The 21,869-nt window shown below is 27.3% G+C and overlaps 1 protein-coding gene across 1 annotated transcript; it reads right to left on the bottom strand.

The window, feature by feature from the left end:
• Nucleotides 1-7,995: 7,995 nt before the first annotated feature.
• Nucleotides 7,996-20,753, bottom strand: LOC149061142 (uncharacterized). Its single transcript, XM_089230854.1, has 3 exons — nt 20,264-20,753; nt 18,332-18,530; nt 7,996-8,083 (listed from the first exon to the last, which is right to left on the bottom strand). The coding sequence occupies exons 1-2, from the start codon at nt 20,751-20,753 to the stop codon at nt 18,340-18,342; spliced, it is 681 nt and encodes a 226-aa protein (XP_089086980.1). The 3' UTR covers nt 7,996-8,083; nt 18,332-18,339.
• Nucleotides 20,754-21,869: the final 1,116 nt, after the last annotated feature.

The following is a 21,869-nucleotide window of genomic DNA, read 5'->3' as shown; positions in this document are numbered from 1 at the left end:
GAGAGGAGTTTTTCCGCCCTTGAAAGGATAAAAACTTGGCTGCGGTGCAATATGTTAGAAGAAAGACTGCCAAGATTGGCGATTATTCATTGTCACCGAGATGAACATGTTGACATAGATGAAATAATAAACATTTTTTCAAAAAATAACAGAAAAAAAGATTTTGTAATTTAAAAATTTTTATTCATTTGTATAAATGTATAAAATAAACTTTTTTCATATATACTGAATGTTTCATATTATATTTAAATGTATGTAAGTACATTAGGTACCTAATTAAAAATTAAAATTAAAAGTAAGTGTATTATAAAACAGTAAATCCCATCATAATCACCAGTATGACTGATTTCTTTATACAACTAATGTCTACTAATCCTATTATTTAATTTTATTCATGTATTCATATATATATAGCCAGATTGCCCCCCCTCCGTTTAGGATCTTTGTATCCGCCCTTGCCGAGAGCTTAGTACAAAAAAACATTACATCGGATATAGCTAAGGTTTTTTTTTATTACCTCTTACTCCGAAACGCATTACAACATTTTAACATACAGATGATTATAGCGTCTCACACGAAGGCTTACCCAGGTTCGGCGTGGAGCGTACGTTGACGAAACTTAATTTTAAGGTTGCCAACCCGCAGCCGAGATTCGAAAATCGGAGCATACGGGATTTTTTTATAAATGATAAGTAACTAGTTAAAAATAATAATTCACACCAGATTTGGGGGTGAGATAATTGTATATTAATGTTTTATTTAAATAAGAAACATAATAATAATAATCAAGTTATGACCAAGAAAAGTCATGTGACATAAAACCCTGGTCTCAAAAAAAAGAGTTACCGACATGAGAAAAAAAACATACAATAATAATAATATAATTTAAATTGCTATATAAGCGCGGCTCTGACGAGCGGTTACCGGCGTGAATAATACCTAAAATGATAGAACACCGGCCAAAGTGTATATTACAATATATACATGTTTTATGTTACCGTTACCAAACCATTTGAATGTCGTCATCAAGATGCCCGTGGTGAGATATTTGTCTCTACACCATCATGGTGTTGTCCGGCAGAAAGGCAAAAAGATACTTAACTTTTTGTGTCGGGCTGTACGCGCCATACACGCACAATCATTATGTGACCATATTGTGTAAGAGGTAAAAAACTTTTGTGGTCGGCCGGTGGTCTTACTATAGATACTTTAATACTATAATATGCGCGGTGATAATGCAGTGTCTGCAGTGTCAGCCGGTCGAACCTACCATGAGTGCTGGGTGGCGGTAATACCTAGTGACGGCTAGTGTGTGTACGCCGGTTTTTGGTATTTAAATAACTGTTATCCTCAGGTTTCAGCATCGGATGTGTCCGCGGGACGGAGAGCGCTATCGCTTATTGTTAAGAGGACGCCACACCCGCATGTGTTGTCTTCGTCGTACAAGTGCGTAGCATATCAAATTTTACGCTCAGCAGATCACGTTTATCTCCGTTATTTTAAAATTTAGAGTAAATTGCCCTATTATAAAAATTAAAGGCAAGATTATTACCGAGTGCATCTAATAGGCTTTTTATTATATTTTAATTTTAAAGCGAGTAATGAGTATTTTAAAATTGTAAATAATTTTTATATCTAAAAATACTCATAACTCGGCTTAAAATTAAAATATAATAAAAAGCCTATGAGATGCACTCGGTAATAATCTTGCCTTTAATTTTTATAATAGGTCAATTCACTCTAAATTTTAAAATAACGGAGATAAATGTGATCTGCTGAGCGTAAAATTTGCTATGCTACGCACTTGTACGACGAAGACAACACATGCGGGTGTGGCGTCCTCTTAAATAATAATAATATGGGTGATCGAATTTTTACCGTTACATGATATGATGTATATAAAATCATAACCTTAAAACGAATATCGTAATCTAAATTAAGACAATATTGAATATACATTACATAAAGTATGAATAATAATATATGTAAAGTACTTAAGTTTTTATTTTGTATTTAGAATTTATTATAAGTTTTTATTTTTAAGAATTTACTTATATTATTTCTGTTTTCAATATTTTAATATTTTGTAAGTTTTATAAAATTATTTTTTATATAATATACAATTATTACAGTTACAAATGTTACAAATTTGAAATAAACCTACTAATTTTTCATTTTTAGCGTTACAACTATGAAGCCTTACAATGCATTTGGAAAAAAAATAAATAAAAAATGGTCTATATTGGACCACTGACTTATATTCATATAACATGTCAAAAACTTGGTCAGTTATTTTTATCAAGCAACATTCATAACATTTTTTAAAGTAATCAGATGGCCACTTATCATCAAAACCATAAAACAATACAAGTGTTCGAACTTGCCGCTATTATTACGCCATGCGGCAACCGGTCCGCGAGACAGCGCATTGCGCGGTCATTGACCTCGGCAAAGTCGTCGCCGCGCCGTCAACTTTAGTCAGTCCTACGCTCACCATTGATCGGACCGTGCGTCTCGTTGTGTCCGGCCGTTCCTTTTGTCGCCCTGTTTTTTTCGCGACCATCTCGTGGCGTTATACTTGTACTCAGTGGCGCCGAAGTCCTAAAAATCTAGTAGGGCGAAAAATATTTCAAGAGGCTCAACATCTTAATATCGGAAAAAATACCGTGGAGAGGAAAATGGTCAATATGAAGCGGCCCTATCTTAAATTTTCAAAGTATGTCGGGCCATGGCCCGACCTTAACTTAGGGTTCGGCGCCACTGCTTGTACTGTATCGTTTTGTTTGTGCTGTCACTTTGCCCGCAATTATTAATTATTATCGACGTGCCATATTCCGCACCACGACCGGCGAATTCGACGTGTCGTATTTATTGCGTAACGGCGCCTTCAATATCGTGATTACGTACAATTGCGCCTTACCAAATACTATAGATTAGAATACGGGAAGCTCGTAGATTTTCTAGGGGACACTGTAGAGGTCCAAATTATAGTAGGTTGCCTATTCAATCCCCTTATTTAGTTTTATGTGTTTTGATTGTTGTGATAAGATAATTCATTATGATGAGTGATAACTGATAGATAATGATTTAATAATTAATTAATTAATTTAAATATTAATTAATATAAATTATAATAACTATACCTACAGGGCACAGATTACCATACAAATTTTAATTTTAATTCAAAATTTAAATATTTATATAACAAATTACCAAAGTATATCAAATGTACCTCTCATGTAAGTGAATATTGCTGTTTTGTTCAACATTACCTATAAGTCAACATCGAGTCATCGACACATAGTTAACCTACAGTATGTAAGTAGTTTTACTTATGTTTTAAATAATTGTCTACGGTTTGAAAACAATATGTTTTTTTTTTTTATTCAAACAATTTATTTATCAAAAGTATAATCTAGTCAGAATAAATATTTATTTTTTGAATGCATTTATTTGCCTTTAAGGCTATAACAAAATAAACCTCTACTATTGATAAATGGATATTATAATATATAGTTTATAATTAATATACCTAATAAATAATAATTTTTTGAAAATTTTATCAAAATATAATGAATATTACTGAATGATTATATAGGTAAATTGATTAATATTGAAGTATATTAAAATTAGGCCTTAGATTAGGTACTTGCATAAGAAAATAAATACATTAGATAAATAAACAACAAAATAATTTTAAACATAAATAAATAATATTATAATATACCTATCTAATAACTTTTTTACTCGCTTTCTTATTAATATTATTATAATTATTAAATAAGATTTAAAAAATAAATAGTTTAATAATATGTACCTATTATTGATAATTATTTTATCATAATACCTAGTACCTATGTTGTATTCAATTTAAATTGTCATAATAAAAATAAATAAGGTAAATTACAATATTAAGTAAATAAAATAAATTCATAGTTATTTCTATACATGGGTTATTTTCTTAAGTTTATTACTTTTGGAATTAATTTTGCAAACTTCTAAGTTATTATTATAATTTTTATATAACTATTTATTAAGACATTTAAAAGTTTTGTTAAAAATTCTACTTTACAGTTATCACATATACCCAAAGGCTTTCTACAAGCTAAATCAATGATCTTTATAATTTCTTTTCTAATAGAAGTCGTTCTATATTTAAATTAAATATACAGGTTACCTTTTTTGAATATTCCAGTGTATTTTTAAAAGGAAATAATAATTTTGCATTTTCATAAGCCTTCATATCTATATGTGTATTGTCCAGGCTGAATTCAGACTATCTGTCACTTGTAGCTGCCAGATTCTGGGTACATTAGAATGAGTTACCTTACTACAAATCCATCCAGTTACATATCCAATGGCACAAGCCTGATGATCCTCCATCAATATGTTTTGGATATTTATTGATGATAAATCTAAGTCTGACAGATCTTCTGTGTTACACAATTGATCTTTATTAATTTAATTTTTATTTTAATATTTTTCAGGTCACTAAATTTTGTTAAAAACTGCACTGCATCAGTTTCATAATTGCTGCTCTCTGGCGGCGTCAATAAACTATTGCACATACACATACAAATGGCAGAGTGAAATTTTGTAGCATCCGGTGTGATATTATTACCTCCTTTACTTCTTACAATAGAAAACACATTTTTCAATGCAGTCTTGGGTAAGCCGTATTATCATTAAAAATTCTATGCCATATTTTTCATTTAACTCATTGTATAACAGTTTTAATGCGTTAATATTCTCTATCCAACCTTTAATACATGGTGGCAGTTTACCCATTCTATTTTTTATCTTCAAATTATTTAAAAATTGTTCAGCTTTATCCAAAAACTTCCAATGACAAGAATTTTTAGTAAGCAGTTTTCTTAATTTTTTAGGATCTCTGTGTGTGATACTATTAAAAACATCAAATAGATTATCAAAAAATGTTGCTGTATGTATTGCAGAAGTTTTCATTTGGTTTAAGGAAATTAATGTCATCATGCCAGAACTCACAGAATGGCTAAGTGTTTGTGTGGCCAAACAAACACTCAGGCGAGAATGGTGGTAAAGTCATATGAATTTTATTCAATTTCGGAGCTAGTCTTGGTTTTTATCCAAATTGTAGAAATCTATTAAATCAGTCCAAGTATACAATTCATTTTCATGACTGAAATCATATTTTTTTTAATTATTTCTCACAGACTTTATTAAGTGAGGACTATAATGAAAAAAATATATATTTTTACCATTGTAATTAATGAATGGCTGACTATGTGTAACATTTAATTGATTTCTCATACCTATGTTGTTTGTTCCTTGGTAGCAGATGATTACTTTGGGAATGAAACCAACATCTCTAACTTTATCAATTGTGTGTATTAAAATGTCTTTAAGTTTGCTACTAGAAACTGGTCCTTTAGAAAAGAAATATCCAACAATTTGTTTCCAGGGCCTTGTTAAACTTTTTATAATTATAACTAGTGCTTGATCACAGCATTGATTGGATTTTATGTCAAACAAACCATCAGTACCAAAATCTTCAAATCCACTAAACTGGTCATTCTATGAGTTATAAGAAATTAGTTTTTTTAATGACATTTCATCCATTATTATTGATACGAGCTTATTTTCTGCTGGAGCATCTAAAAACTTGGTTTTCAAGACCTCCGAGACATTTAAATTTATTCGACAATAAACTTCCAAGGACTGAAGCCAATTTCGTATGCATCTCACTGTAGGAAGACAAGTACTTGCGCATGAAGTTGTACGCCTTTGGTGAATTATAGTACAAACTGTGCGCAAATGATTTTTGATTTTCCTTATATCTGCGACCATATTTGTTTATATTAGATAGTTTTAACTGGTTTTTTAAAATAAAATTATTATTCAATGTTCTTTGGAATAAATTCTTATTCATTTTTAATTTGTTAAGATTCTTTTTTTTTAACATCTGTATCCTAGTGTTCTTTTTATTTATTAACTTTTGCATTGTTCTAATTTTTAATCTTAATCTCTTATTTTCCTGGTCACATAATTGAGGATTATGATAGACATGTAAGCGATAATCTAAACATTGTCAAATAAAATATTCTGTTAGTATGCTAGCCGTTATTGAAAAGACAAATATGTATTTAAAAGAATGGACGCTCTTAAAATAATGAGAACTATCTATCTACAGATTCTTAAAATTTACTTTCTTAGGTTCAATAATGTTATTTTTTTTTTTAAGCTAACATCAACTGACATGGAAAATTGGAAAATAAGAAATCAATTAACATGATATTGTATAAATTCAATTAAGAAAAGTCAATACTAGTATCTTCATAATATTAATAGTAACAATATAAGTATGGGGATAAAATTATGTTGAGTAAAAAAGGTTAACAACGCCAGCTATAATATCATATTTACTCTTTCTATATTGTGTTTCTGTTGTATTAAAATTATACCATATAGTGTATTCATTAACTATTGTTTGTTAAATAATACAAATTGAGGAAATTTACTATATCTTGTACAGTTGTACATAGGTATTGGCTATCCCCACTCAAAGGAACATAAAAACTAAGAATTAAATAAATCTATAAATCAAACAAGTATTGAAATATCATTAAAACTGTAACAGCCATTACACAATATTGTATTCATTGTAATTTTAATCTTCAATTTAATTTGTTGTTTCATAAGACATGTAGTTTTTTTTTTTTATTATTAATGAATAATGATACCCTCGCAACATGGGCCATTGGGTTTACAGTGAGAAATTTATATAAAAAAAAAAATTACATGAATTGTATCTATATCTAAATTATATTAAATTAAATTAAATTTTGGTTAGAAGATTGGCGGCTGTGATGAATTGTATGATGTTGGTAATGGATTGAGGATGGTTGCGTAATATTTCTGAAAGTGATGATTTGGGCAGGTTGAAGCTTGTTCGGGTATTGAGATATGTTCGGCAATCGGTGAGGATATGTTTGATGGTTACTTGAACACCGCAGGATATTGGAGGATATTAGAAAACTGTGGGAGATTTTTGCATGTCCTATTCTCAGTCTGGTTATTATTACTTCATAATACATAAGACATGTAGTGTTCATGTATATTGATTCCATTTATCCGTCTGTGTTAGGTTTATCTCATGACTCATTGATATGTAAATTATATTGATGTACAATTTTCAAACACATACAAAATAAAATAAACAAGTTAATTATTTTTAATTAATAAAGAATCGTTGTTACTTACCATAATTACTAATTGAATGAATATCAATGTGTACAAATAAATAGTACTTCAAAAACGATGTAGGAATTTTGTCAGTGTTATATGAAACGGGAATTAAATAGATGTAAAAAATATAATAATTAATAAAGCTTAGACAATTCACTTAAAAACCAGCAGTAAAATCTTAACAGACATTGGAATCTATAGCAAATAGTAAGTAGTACGCTTTGCTTCAAATGACTATTTTAAAATAGGTTATTGAAGAAGAAATAGTATGTTTCTACCTACCAAAATGTCCACACACACGTCCCTATGTTTTATTAACAATAATATCCGAGAACTCTTCATCCCCATTTGTGCGGTACAATTATGTGGCATTGACATAAAAATAATATTATTGTTCTATATGCCTATTGTGAAAATAAACCACTATCTATCCAGTGAATAGTTTAGATATATCCAACACCTGCATTCTAAATTACTTTACGTTACAAGACATTTACGTAAGTATATAATAATTGCATATCCCTCAAAAGTAATGGAAAAAAAAATAAAAATCCCGAAGCTCAAATTATATGACTTTATAGTTTTTATATTTCAAATACTAACTAGAAACTATTTTTTGATTTTTAGACATTATACAGTAATATAACATTAACTTATGAATTCTTACTAAATCGTATTTGTGTATTTAAAATTAAATAAGATAAAAAAAATAGAAATTAAAATTAAATTAAAAATATAATGTAATATGAAAGCATAATACTGGAGAAAGCCATCTGTTTTCTTCACGATGTAATTTTGTCATTTCTTAAGTCCATGATGTCGTATAACCTCCGCCGCATTAAGTATTATCCATCATCATCTAGGTAAATAATAATAATATATTTTATTATGATTAGTTCGTTAGTATTACCATTGATTAAATATACATAGATAGTTCATATAATGATAAAATATGGCAGCGCTGAAATCACGACTATGGGAGCCAGAAATTTGGTAGTGTGGGAGCCAGACACCTGGCGCGGTGTCTACCTAGTAGTCCAATGGTCAGTGACAGGTATTACAAAACGCAGAAGCCAGGATCGAATTTGCCATGCCTATAAAAAATTTTTGCAACTTTTTTGATATATTTTTTTATTTTTTTATCGATTCTCAGTCAAGATAGAATCTGTTCTATAATTAATGGTGAAATTATAGCAGTGTGAGAGGTCGACTATTGAGTGCACTGTTATGTATTTACTATTTTGGTTTTACCATTGATTAAGTTTATACTATAATTTTCTAAATATAAATTTTACACTATTAATAAAGTATAGACATTGATTAAATATACATATTTAATCAATGGTATAGATTTAATGAGCTTGATTCAGCGATTATTTATAACTGGGTAAATTCAGTAAGAAACTAGGTTTATTATTTTTGATTATTATAATATTATATATTAATTTAACAGTTTGTTTGTGTTCGAACTTTAAAGTGAACAGATCTCCCATAATTACTGTAATAATTATTTATTGTATTAATTATCATCTTAATTGTAAATTGAGAAATTTTAAATCTAAAAAAATGTCACGGAAAAGTGGGAACGTATGTGCATATTACGGATGCGGAAAAAGTCCTAGGAATTATGATGGATTAAGGTTATTTCGTTTCCCAAAAAACCAAGAATTATGTAAAAAATGGATTCAGAATTCAGGTATAAGCTTAACTAATTTTATACATAAAATAATTGTTAAATACAGTAGTCGGATTAGATACACTGATATTGGTGAATTGTTCTTATTAATTTGAACTGAAGTTCATGATTGGAAATACAAATTGTATTACTAGAATTATATTGACTTTGTAATATTTAATGTAGAAATAATATACATTTTATAAGTACCTATAATTAAAATAATTATTAAAGTTTCTAATTTGTAACGATTTGTAATAAATTGTGACAAATTTTTCATGTTTGTCATTACGCTAATTATAAATGATATTTGTACGAAAATATAAACAATAGGTATATATATTCTTTTTCTATTCATAAATAAAAATTAACATTATACATTATTTATACAACATTTTATCTATCTATTTTAAGCAAGCTTGTGAGTTGTGATAGAGATAGAGAATAATACAAAATTGATTATTTTAAACAAATGAATAAAAAAAACTACAGATAAGTATATTCAAATAAAATATAAGAAAAAATAATTGCTTAAAACTTAATTGAATAAGTATATTAAAAATAATTTAAATGATCATATAGGGTACTTATTAAAAAAAGAATTTAAACATGTGATTACGGAAACAGAACTAAAAGCTTTAGCTAAAATCTAAAAATTACCATTAATATAAAATATTTTTAACATTACTTTGCCTAACGTGGATGTTTTATTTATACTGAATATTCATTAAGTTAAAATGAAGTTGGCCTAGATAAGGGGTTTACTGTGCTTTACTGTAATTTCCTTTTTAATAAAACGATTAACTACAAAAAATATAGCAACATTTTTTAAAAGGATTTAATTGGCAATAAGTAGGTACACTCAGATCATTATAATTTTTATTTGTAGAACCGTCTAGCGTACGTTTATTTAAACAGATTTCAACAATATTATTAAGTTAATCAAAAAAAAATAATTTAAAATAAATTTTAATTTTATTGTTTATAGGTACTTGTAATATTATTGTTTATTAAAATAAAACTAAATAATTTATTTTTTATATTTAATTTTATAAATGTATATTATTGCTGCAAATTTAATAAACTAAACATTATGTATACACATAAAAAAGTTATTTACATTTATTGGTACAATAAAGGTACAATAGTATACTAAAAAGATTTATGAGACATAAAATATAAGAAATTAAAATAGGTAATTGTTTTCCTCGATATCCTTATAATATATTTATCCCGTTACTTATTTTAATTATTACTTATTTTTAATATGTTTACAAAATACAGGTAATATTAAGCTCATAGATTTTGATCTCGAAGAGTTAAACAAAAAACATTTATGTATGTTACATTTCTCCGATACTGATTTTACTTTCAATAAACGTAATTTAATAAAATCGGCCGTTCCAAAAGTATTTGAAACTGATAATGTAACTTTAAAAGTATCAACTCCAAAAAAAACTTATATTCCGAAGCATTTTCCAAAAAGCCCCGAACAATCATCGACGTTATTTCAATCCAAAAGATCAAGAATAAATTCTCCAGATACAACTCCCACCAGTGGCAAAGATTATCATTTGAAAAATACAGATATTTTGTATTTACCAACACCAACGAAATCTTCAAAAAATCTTTCATCAAAATCGTACTTATCATCATCATCTCCAAAATCTCCAAACACTAAATCGATAATACAAACAACAATGAATTTTCCAAGTCCTTCAATCACTCCAAAAGTACTTTTTCCAAATTTAAATAGTCAAAAGAACAAAATGAATAAAAAGATACAACAATTAAAACAAGTAGTTAAAAACCAGAGTAAATTATTAAAAAACAAACGTGCTTCAATCTCAAAACTCCGTAAAAATTTGCTAATTTCAAGGTCCAATTTAAGAAACAAAAATATTTTTAATACAATACAATTTTCATCACGTGATTCTAAGGCACTAGTAAAAATGCAAGTTTTAAGATCTAAAACACAGAGAAAACCGTGGGATTTTGATGAAAAACAATTTGCATTAAGCCTATTTTATAAATCACCTTCAGCTTATAAATTTTTAAGAAACTCAAAACAAATTATTTTACCTGGATTATCTACTATACGTCGTTGGATTGGGAGTTCCAAGTTTAAAACTGGTTTCAATTTGGGAATTTTAAAACAATTAAAAATCAAAGCTGATACTATGACTGAAGAGGAACGTTTTTGTACATTAGTGTTTGACGAAATGAAAATTAAAAATTACCTTGAATATTCCAAGTTTCTTGATCTTATAGAAGGGTACGAAGATCTAGGTACTAAAGGTAGATCAAATAAATTGGCTGGTCAAGCATTATTGTTTATGATACGAGGAGTATATTCAAACTGGAAATTGCCTTTTGCGTATTTTTTACCATCAACATCAGTGAGTCATAAAATATTAAGTGAACTTTTGATAGAAGCAATTAATAAAATATTCGAGTGTGGCTTTACAGTTTTATCAATGGTATGCGATCAAGGAACAAATAATGTTTCAGCACTACAAAAAGATTTAAACATGACTAAAGATAAACCATATATTGAAATTAGAGGGAGAAAAGTATTTTCAATATTTGATGTTCCTCATTTATATAAAAATTTAAGAAACAATTTTATAAAAAATAATTTTATTTACAAAGAAAATGAAACATCTTTTCAAGATTTAAAAGACACGTATGAATTGGACAAGAATAGTGGTACAAGCCGTTCACTTTTAAAAATTACCAACAATCATATGAATCCTGGTCCATTCCAATTAATGTCCTGCAAACTTGCCATGCAACTGTTTAGTAATTCCATGTCGGCTACAATGGAATCGTGTATCCTCACTAAACAGCTAAAATCTAAAACTGCACCTCATACCATGGAAATGATAAAAGATTTAAATAATCTATTAGATGTTTTAAACAGTAATAGTTTATTCAATCCAAATCCGTTTAAGTGTGCCATTTCTCAAGAACGTCCTCAGCAATTGCAATATTTACTCGAAGCGAGAAATTGGATTGAAAAACTTGAGAAAAAAATAACAAAAAAACGACAGGATACCAGACCACCATGCTTTGACGGTTTAATTTGGACAATCAACTCAATTATGATGATATATGCTCAGCAATGTGAGTTAGGATATACCTATTTACTCACTAGTAGATTTAATTCAGATGTGATAGAAAATACTTTTTCTGTTTTCCGCCAAAGAGGTGGCTATAATAGGTAAGTGAAATTTAAGCAAATTAATAAAACCTAATATATATATATATATGTGTGCATGTGTATATTGTATGCTATACAATATAAGTAAACGGGGGACATGCTATACTATTTACTATAGCATGTCCCCCGTTTACTTCGTTGTTCGTTATATTGGTGTTAAATTTGGTTGCCATCTACGGTAGTTTTTTTTTAAAAAAAAATTAACTTATTTTTTATAACCAATGGCAACCATTTAAAAAACCAACAAAAAATTTCTATTCGTTTTTTTTAATCAATGCAAAAATCATTTAAATAATGAAAATAATATATAATTTTTTTAAAAAAAAATAGTGTCCCCTGTTTCCACCAAAAATAACGATCTTTCCATTTTCAATACATTCGTCAATACATTTTCCGACAGTCTCCATTATCAGAGATATGAAATATATTATTATATGTTTATTGTATGAACTATAAACACATATTATATTATAAGTATAACTACCAAAAACATTCTTATTTAAAATTATTTATGTTTAATTAATTAATTAATGTTTGTGTAGAAAACAATATTATATTTAGTTATACATGATATACTCAATATGTAATTACAAAATAATTAATTTTATTAGTGTTTAGTAGTAAAATATAAAAATATAGATACAATAAATAAAACAATATTATAATGATATTCAGTAAATACAAAATACCTATTTGGTTATATTAATGCTTAGTAATAAAATATAAGCAAAATAATGAGGGGTTAAAATTCTATAATTTATAACTAGTGATAAAAGAAATTCCGTTTTTTTTTTTTAATTTAGGCAAAAAAAGTATTGGTAACTGGTGACATTTAAAAAATAAATTAAATTGTGAACTACACTCTAATTATGGTACCTTTTTAGGGTTGAAACTATTAGTATAAAATAACTCAGAGAATCTATATAGTTTCTATAAACAATAAACATACTAACTTTTATTAAAATTGGTCCAGAAATTTTTGAATCTATATAGGATAAACAATTATTTATTTTTATATACATTTAAGATTATTATTAAAATATGTTTAAGGAATCCAACGGCCAGGGTATTCAGAACCACATTTAGAATGAATATAAAAATAAATTTAATGAAACCACCTGATCAGTCTAACTGCGAACCTGATGGTGATTTGAATTTAATGTACAAAACAAATATTAATTTAGAAGATGGTAATGACAGCTGCAGTTCAAGTTGCTCGTCAAATCTTTCACTTTCTTCATTGTCATCAATTGAAGTTTTCTCGGAAGAAAATGATCCACCCAATGTCACATTGGAAGACTGCTCTAATGCCTATTTTGCCGGGTATTTAGGTAAAAAGTGCGTTGATAAATTTAAATGCAGCATTTGTGAAGGCAACATGTTGAAAGATATTGAAGATGCTACTTTTAACAATCAAGAATTTTTAATATTTTGTAAAAATTATTCTTCCGAAAATTCTTTATTACATTTAAAAAGGCCAACAGTAGATTTCACAGAGTTTGTGTCCTTAGCACAGAAAATCATAAAAAAAACTGTCGAAAAAATGCCTCATAAGAAAAATATTTCAAAATTTATTTTTTCCAAAATTAAAAATGATTTATCTTCAGTTATAAATTTCAATTCTTCTTGTGAACCACACATCGATTTTCTAGTAACGCATTTAATTAATTGTAAATTGTTAAGAGATTTTAATTGGAAATCAAAAAATATTAAAAGTAATGCTAAAGACAAAAATAAAAATAAGTTAAGTATTTTAAAAAATAATTGAATCAACATAATTTATATTTATTAAAAATACAAATAAAGTAAGTTTTTATTTTAAATTGTTAAAACGTATTTATTTATTTTTTTTATGTCATATTTGTTATTTATATTATTTTATACATTTTCCCATTTAAATACGACGAATACGAAAAAAACAGCTTGTATTAATTCAACGCGTCGAGCTGTCGAACACATTGGATACTATTTCTGGAATAGAAATGGACCCACGATACTACGGTCTACGATAGTTCCTACTTGTCTTGTTGTATTCGTCATGTAGGATCAAATTGTTACTCGTTATCGCAAATTATTTATATTAAAACCGGTATTTATAAGTGTACGACGATATGACCCCCCCGTTATTCTCTGTCTATCTAATTATAATTTTCAATGAACAATGCAACCGCGCCATCTATCGATATTTAATCAATGCCTTAATCAAGTTTCCAAATCGTTCATAGACATGGGCTATCTATGTATATTTAATCAATGGTATTACTAATCATATTAATTTTCTAAACATAATTATTATTAAACATCTTATAAAAAATAAAATACAGTTGGTCAAAAAAGTGTACATACACTTTTTTTAAAATAAACGTTTTTGTATTTCAGAAGTTGCGTTCCATTCAATTAAAATTACATTTTTCAACTACCTACTATTTATTTCGAACATTATGTGCTCAATTTTTCTTCATATTTAATCTCATAATTGTTCGACATGATTCATATCGGTCGATTGTGGAGAGTGAGATGTATGTAGTTCTTTAACTCTAACCCCTAAACCCAATTAGTCCACACGGCTTTTTAAATCATATCTTAAAATATCTAATGAAATATATTGATCCATTATACCATCTATAAACATAAATTTGCAATATTCTTGCTGTTCATTGTTCATTTATTCCTCTACCATTAGATAAAAATACATTAAATTTCTATTCATCTTAAAAAATTACAGAATTCCAGAAACTTGAAGACTTATCGACATGAGCTTTTGAGAAAGCTATAATTCCTTTTTGTCAACAGTACTTATAAATGGTTTCTGTCTAGAAGTACACCCATTATATACAAATATCTTCAATACATTTCTCATTGTTTGTGGCACTTACGTTTACTCTATATTCTTTGTTAACTATACCCGTTAAGTATAGTGCACTAGTCTTGGGATTTTCTACTACAGTTCTTAAAATTTCCTGCCGTTGGTTTGAGTCGAACGACCTAATCGAGGCCTATTGAACCGATAGCGTGTGATTTGTTTACATTTCAAGGAAAGGATTGTTTTTCTTCTCTTAGTTGAATAATTAATATATTGATATTAGTATAGTAAGTACTTCCATGGTCAACGTAATAAAGAAAACTATTTTAATTTATTTAAATATGAAAGACAACAATAAATTGTTAAAACACTCCGTTAGACTACATAACGGTTAGTACACTAAAGGGAAAAATGAATATATGGAACCTTTTTTTGGCAAAAATAATTTGATTAGATGGAATTTTCAAACGATTGTATCTACACTCATACATTTTAATCTAAATTTGTCACAGATATTAAATAATTGATTGTTAAGTAATGTTTTGGTTAATGAATAAACAATGCTGATGTAGTAATGTGTAAAACATTTACTGAATTAATTTTATAAATTAAAATGTAATGTATGCAAACTTTTTTTACCGAGTGGAAATCAATAATATCTATTAAAATTTCTAATTAATTCTAAATTGTAACCCAAAATATTGTACCAGTATATTGAGTTGTATATTTTGATCAGTGAAAAAAATTTGCCATTAACGGCTAGAAAGACTCAAACTATTTAAAAAAAATTGTAGCATATATACATAATAGTAAATAATAACAATAATGATAATAAAATAGTCATAAGCGTTTGTTGAAAATGTCATGTACCTATCTAAAAGTGTTCTGTTTTAATTATACAGCAAATAAGAAATTGTTAATTTGTGGGTGAATAACCTAGTCGGAATTATCTGAACTTCTAACGCTTTAAAAAATGTATGTGATTTTCTAGTATTTTTTTTTTTTTGTGAAGGTAGATACACTTATGAGGAATTTTGTATTGAATTTTGTATACATTTCTAATTCAAAATTTTTTTCAAACTTTCGTAATTTTGACAAACTTTATTAAAGTCAAAAATATTATAGATTTATGTTTAACTTTTTTTTCCATTACATAAAAAGCTAGTAATGTACCTAAGCTACCTTTTATTACATTTTCAAGGTTTTACCCTAGTGAAAAATTATCAATCGACAATAATGAACAAAAAGATGTAAATGTATCATGAATATAAATAGCTCAAGAGTAATTGAAATATTTTGAAAATTTGAATATCTATAGAAAATGACTATACTAATATTTATATACACCAAAAAAATGTATTTTGTCAAAAACTTGTTTTACATAAGAAAACACTTTTTATCTTAATTTGTTTTTGTTTTTCTACATATTTTCAAAATTGCTTTATACAAGTATATTATTATACAATTGTACCGACCAGATAAGACTGAAGTAAAATGTAAAATAATTTTTACTACCTCAAAAAATTATAACAGACAGAAAAAAACACATCAATTATGTAAAATCAATACAAACAATGTTCAGCTCAAAATCTACAATTTATCATAATTATAGGCCAAACACTTCTGGTCTCTTGAACCTCCCGTAAGTACACCACTTTTTGGGAGAGGCCTAGATGCTTTAACCCTCAGTGGAAATTGTATACATCATTATGTCATGTATTTATTTAAAAAATAGTTCATAAGTCTAAAAATCCATATATTTTAAATATAAATTAAAGTATTAATATTTTTATCAAATTGTATTTACAAGTTTATTATTGTTTGTAATAACTGTCTGAAACAATTGCCTGGGTACATAAGTTACAACTGTTGTATATATTCCGATTACAATTTTATTTTAAATAGATTGTGATATATTACGAGAGTTCTAAAGAGAATTTAAAGAAAAAGTTTTCTAAATCAATATTTTCGCATAATATTTTCGTTGTTTAAGATAATAGACAGTAAATTAATTGTTCATTATTTTTATAAAGTATTTTAAATTATTTGATTATTTTTAGATTGTTTATCTATCTATACCGTCAATATTATGTTAAGTACATTTCTTATATAAAACCAAACCTATCCTTAATGGTCAGTCACAGTTACGATCTCAAACATTAATTTTATTTAAATACATGTAAAATAAAATACTTATGCCATTAATGAAAAAGTACAGATAGTTTTAATTTTCAAATTCTATCTATTAATATAGTAATATATATATATAATATACATATATACTATTATCATTGATAATCAATGCTATCATATAATTCATTTAATTAGGCACTCCTTGTCATCCAACAGAATCATGTCTAATTATTACTTGTTAGTAAGTGTTTTTTTGGTCGAAACAATTACAAACACTCAAGGACGTCGTGAGGGGGGGGGTGCAATGCACCCCCTGGCTTAAAAAAAAAATGTATGGTATTGAAAAGATTTTTTGGTATTTGTTTGTTATCGCCCTGCCATAAATAAAATATATTATAATACAATAAACAAATTTAAAAAAATGTATTAAAATTATAAATTTACAAAGGAGGCAATTTAAATTTTAAATTGTATTACAATTATAAATTTAAAAAAATACATAACATAAATTTACAAATGAGGCCAGAATTCAGAAAATATCTTTTTATTATTATATTTTATTAAGCCAGCAACGTACTTATATATTATTATTTATTTGATATTATATTAGTATGGTATAAATATAAAATGTCTCGGAAACTGTAATTATTTCCTAAAATATTTCCCAAAATAGATCATCTATCACGAGCTAAACACGATAACTATATGGCGGGGCGATAACAAACAAGTACCAAAATATATATAAAAAACTTTGTATCCGACGAAAAAACAAAAATAACTTTGTATCGTCATATAATTTGAAAAAATATTTCTCCGTATTTAACTAAAATAATTCAAACATTATTTAGAAATCCTACTATGCATGATGCACCCCCCTGACAAAATTCCTGGCAGCGCCTACGCAAACACTAGTTAATTGTTATATGGTATTTTAAAATGTTTAGCTGAGAAGAATTTAAAAAAAAGCTTAAGCACAGATTAGTTGATTGTGAACGGAATAGTTAAAAACATTTATTGTAAAATTTATTTTATTTCGTATATGGTGATTTTCAGATGAGAATGAGAATCGATTATAAAAATCATAATATAGGTACCTACATATGACAAGTATTTCACCCTGATTATATTATATATAAACGATTACGCTATGAATTCGGCAAATGCAGACAAAGCAGACTTCGAAATTCTGAATTCCATTACTACACTTACACTACGTGTTTGTAAAAATCTTAGTTAAACTTGTAGGTATTTTTGGGTTTAATCGAACACTCACCCTTATATTTAGCCTTTCGTTTTCTTTACCCGTCGATTTTGAAACCAGGTCTTCACTTGCTTTTCAGTAATTCCTAGTTCATTCGCTAAGCATTCTCGCATCATTTTGTTCAAATACTTATGGTTTTGAAATATGCTTTCTAAGATTAGAAGTTGTTCGTTGGTATAATTAATTCGTGTTCTCTTTTGCTTCTCGATATCTAAATATGAATTGATAAGGTATTAAAATGTATTAATAATTATCTAAATGTTTATGTATTTGTATGGATTAGATAAAATTTTCTACAGAATAAAATTGTCTTAAAATAATTCATTTACTTAAAAGATACAATATTTAACTTTAAACATTTTTGACCGGTTACAAGTTACACTTTCAGTTTTAAGTTTAAAGCTAAGGGTAGGTATGTTACTAAATATTTATGTTAATCATTTCAATATAACATTAATACCAATCATTATTTGTTTTAACAATGATTCACACATTACGTAGGTAAGTTATAACAAAAATTAAAATTATTAAAAGATTATGGTACCAAAATCTTATAAATTATAATAAAATAAACTAATAAATACTAGGAATGTACGATTTTAGTACATAGTTATAATATTATATTATTTCGACAAATGGAGTTGACCGTTTTTTGTTGACGAATTTTTAAGTTCCCTACTTATATGATAGAAAACACGCCAAAAACAATAAGGGACTATATTATCACTAATCAGATAATGAAACAAAAATTAAAAAATTAAAATACCTTGCCCCCCCCCCCTTGACAAAATCCTGCGGACGTCCTTGCTTATCCTATAATAATAATAATATATTTTAAAAGCTTTTAAATTTAAAACTAACACAGTAATATGTCTTATGGTTACAATCACCCAATATCTAAAACATCCCGATGTACTAGTCTAAATGTGTCTTTGTTTTAACTACGTTCTCTGACAACTACTTGTATCGTTAGTACGATTTTTCTTTTTGCTATAGTACAGTTATTATTATTGTTAGGTACTTAATTTTAATGTTACTATACATGCATCCTTACTAAAAGCCAATTGTCGTAAAATAGAAATAAATAAATAAAATATCAATATTATGGGGCTAGGTAAATTGAGTCCTAGATAAGTTTGGTACATTTCGAAAGCGGTAAATTGAGTCTAGAGAAAAAATTGGTAGTAAGTAAATATTTTGACTTATGTTAAGCTATTTATATAAAAAATATAATATTTAGATTTATATTGATTAAAAATATTAAAAATATAAATTAATAAAAATAATAAAAAATAATTGTCATTATTATTATACATTACATTATATTATTATACACTCCATTTATTTACAAATTAATAAAAAAAATATATTATCGTTAAAAATTATGATTATTATATTATATATTATGTATTTGATAAAAACTTCATTGATATTAATAATAAACTTAAATGGGGTAATAACATTACTGATGTATTTGGTCATTTGCTCCCTTAGATTTTGTTCCTTATCGAAGGTACGATGTTACAAAGTTATCGACTTTTATTGACTGTGAGTGCTTTGGTATTGTTAAGTGTATCGTTATTTTAACGTTGGGGAAAAAAATAATAATTATATAATTAATAAAAATGCATGTTGCTATTTTCAAAATCATATACATGCTGTCAATGAATGTCCACAAATAACAAATGAAAATTTTATAGTGCATATTTTTAAATTTTAAATGCATATAAATCGTTTTTCCCTGGGACTCAAATTACCTAGGTACTACCTATTTTTCCACGGGACTCAATTTACCGTGTTAGGGTCATTTGGGATTCAATTTACCAATCCCGAATATTATATGTCTGTACTCAATTTTTTTTCGAAGAAATTACTGAAACTGTTGTTACTTATTCAAATAGTTCTAAATATTAATACGTATATAATACATGGATATGAACTCACTCGATGACTTTGAGGTAGATTTTGGTGTTGTGCTAAGTGTGTGGGTCGGGATGGGTGTGTATGAGGGAACAAAAAAACTTTTATGTTCCAGGCAATGGACTTGTGAACCGGGACAAATATAGACGTTATCGGTGGGTGCTGCGCAACTGCATTTGAGTGACATATGATTTGGTAAACTCCAAGCATTCCAGAAAACTGGTGTTGGATGCTGTTGCTGTTTCGTTTCCCACATCCTGTAGCTCATCATATTCCATGTATTTACTTGTTGTTGAAACTGTATCCGTTGATGGTCCTGCCAGATATTTCCCGTACGCAATGTCACCAATGAGTGCTCATGCCAGTTAGTGTCAGGTTGTGGAATATGATTTTCTGCCGCAACGTCATCGTGAATGGTTGGGGGTTCATTGTCAGTAGTCAATTCAGTGACGGGTTGCAAGTCTAAAAAACATTTTAAAACACATTGATATTCAAATTTGGCTTTCTTGCTCATCATCACAGCAGATAATACCACGTCATATTTGATGCCCTGCAACTGCAGCTACGTCTAAAAACAACACCTATTCCACCTAATCGTTCTAAAATAATGTATAAAATGAGCTAAAATCGTGGGTAAAGAAAAAAATATGAGATATGAAAAGGTACACATCAACTGCACCGATCGATATTCGCATGATATAAATTGTGTACGAATTGATACATTTTATGATTACCTCGTTGATACACGAAGATGCAACTTTTCTACTGTATCTTTAGTCATCGTGTAACATATCAGGCGAAAGAACAACAAATGCCAGCGAGCGTTTGGGAAATATTTATATTAACCCCGTCAAAATATTTTTGTTTCTTATGAAGTTTTAAAAATGATACAACTCCAATGATACATAACAATAAATAGCACCGAGAAAGAAAATTGGATTGAAAGTCATAAGTATAATAAACGAAAAACTATAGTTGAAGAAAATATATCCAATTATTTAAATAAAAATTTAGATATGCTAGAAATTGTACAACGGATAAGATACCACTAAAACAAATTTTAATAAGGTAATTAGATGAAGCCTTATTTTAATATCTAAATTTTCTAATTTTAAATTTGTTTTGAAACTTAAATATTGACACAGAATTCAAGAAATTTTAAATTATAAGATAAATTCTAATTATATTAATTATCTATACTAAATTTATAAAAGCTAAGTAAGCTAACTAAGCTAAATTTATAAAAATTAAAATTAACTAAGGAGGTTTGTGTCATTGATTGTTAAAATACTCCAGCGAAATTGATTTATACCTTTTCAATATACTTTTTTTATACCTCTTTAATATACTTTTTTATATTGGCTCAATAGGTGTATACTATTTTAAATTAAAGTCCGGAATATCAGAAAATAATATCACGTAGGTGTCATTTAGATTTTTTGTCTTTATAGATATAATTGTAAGCAACTTAAAAATACTATTATTCGTTCTGTATAGTCCTTAAATATATTTAAAATTAAAGTCAATTAATGCGTTATTACATATTTTTTTTACAATGTTCATTTTAAGGTTAAAAATTATAGCAATAATAGTACCCTATTCTTGATAAATTAACTTAACTCAAATTTAA

Source organism: Diuraphis noxia, unplaced genomic scaffold, assembly GCF_037042655.1.
Source record: "Diuraphis noxia isolate RWA-SAM2 unplaced genomic scaffold, SU_Dnox_SAM2 contig0001, whole genome shotgun sequence".
In the NCBI taxonomy this organism is placed as follows: Eukaryota; Metazoa; Arthropoda; class Insecta; order Hemiptera; family Aphididae; genus Diuraphis; species Diuraphis noxia.
This window is presented reverse-complemented; position numbering and strand designations above follow the sequence as displayed.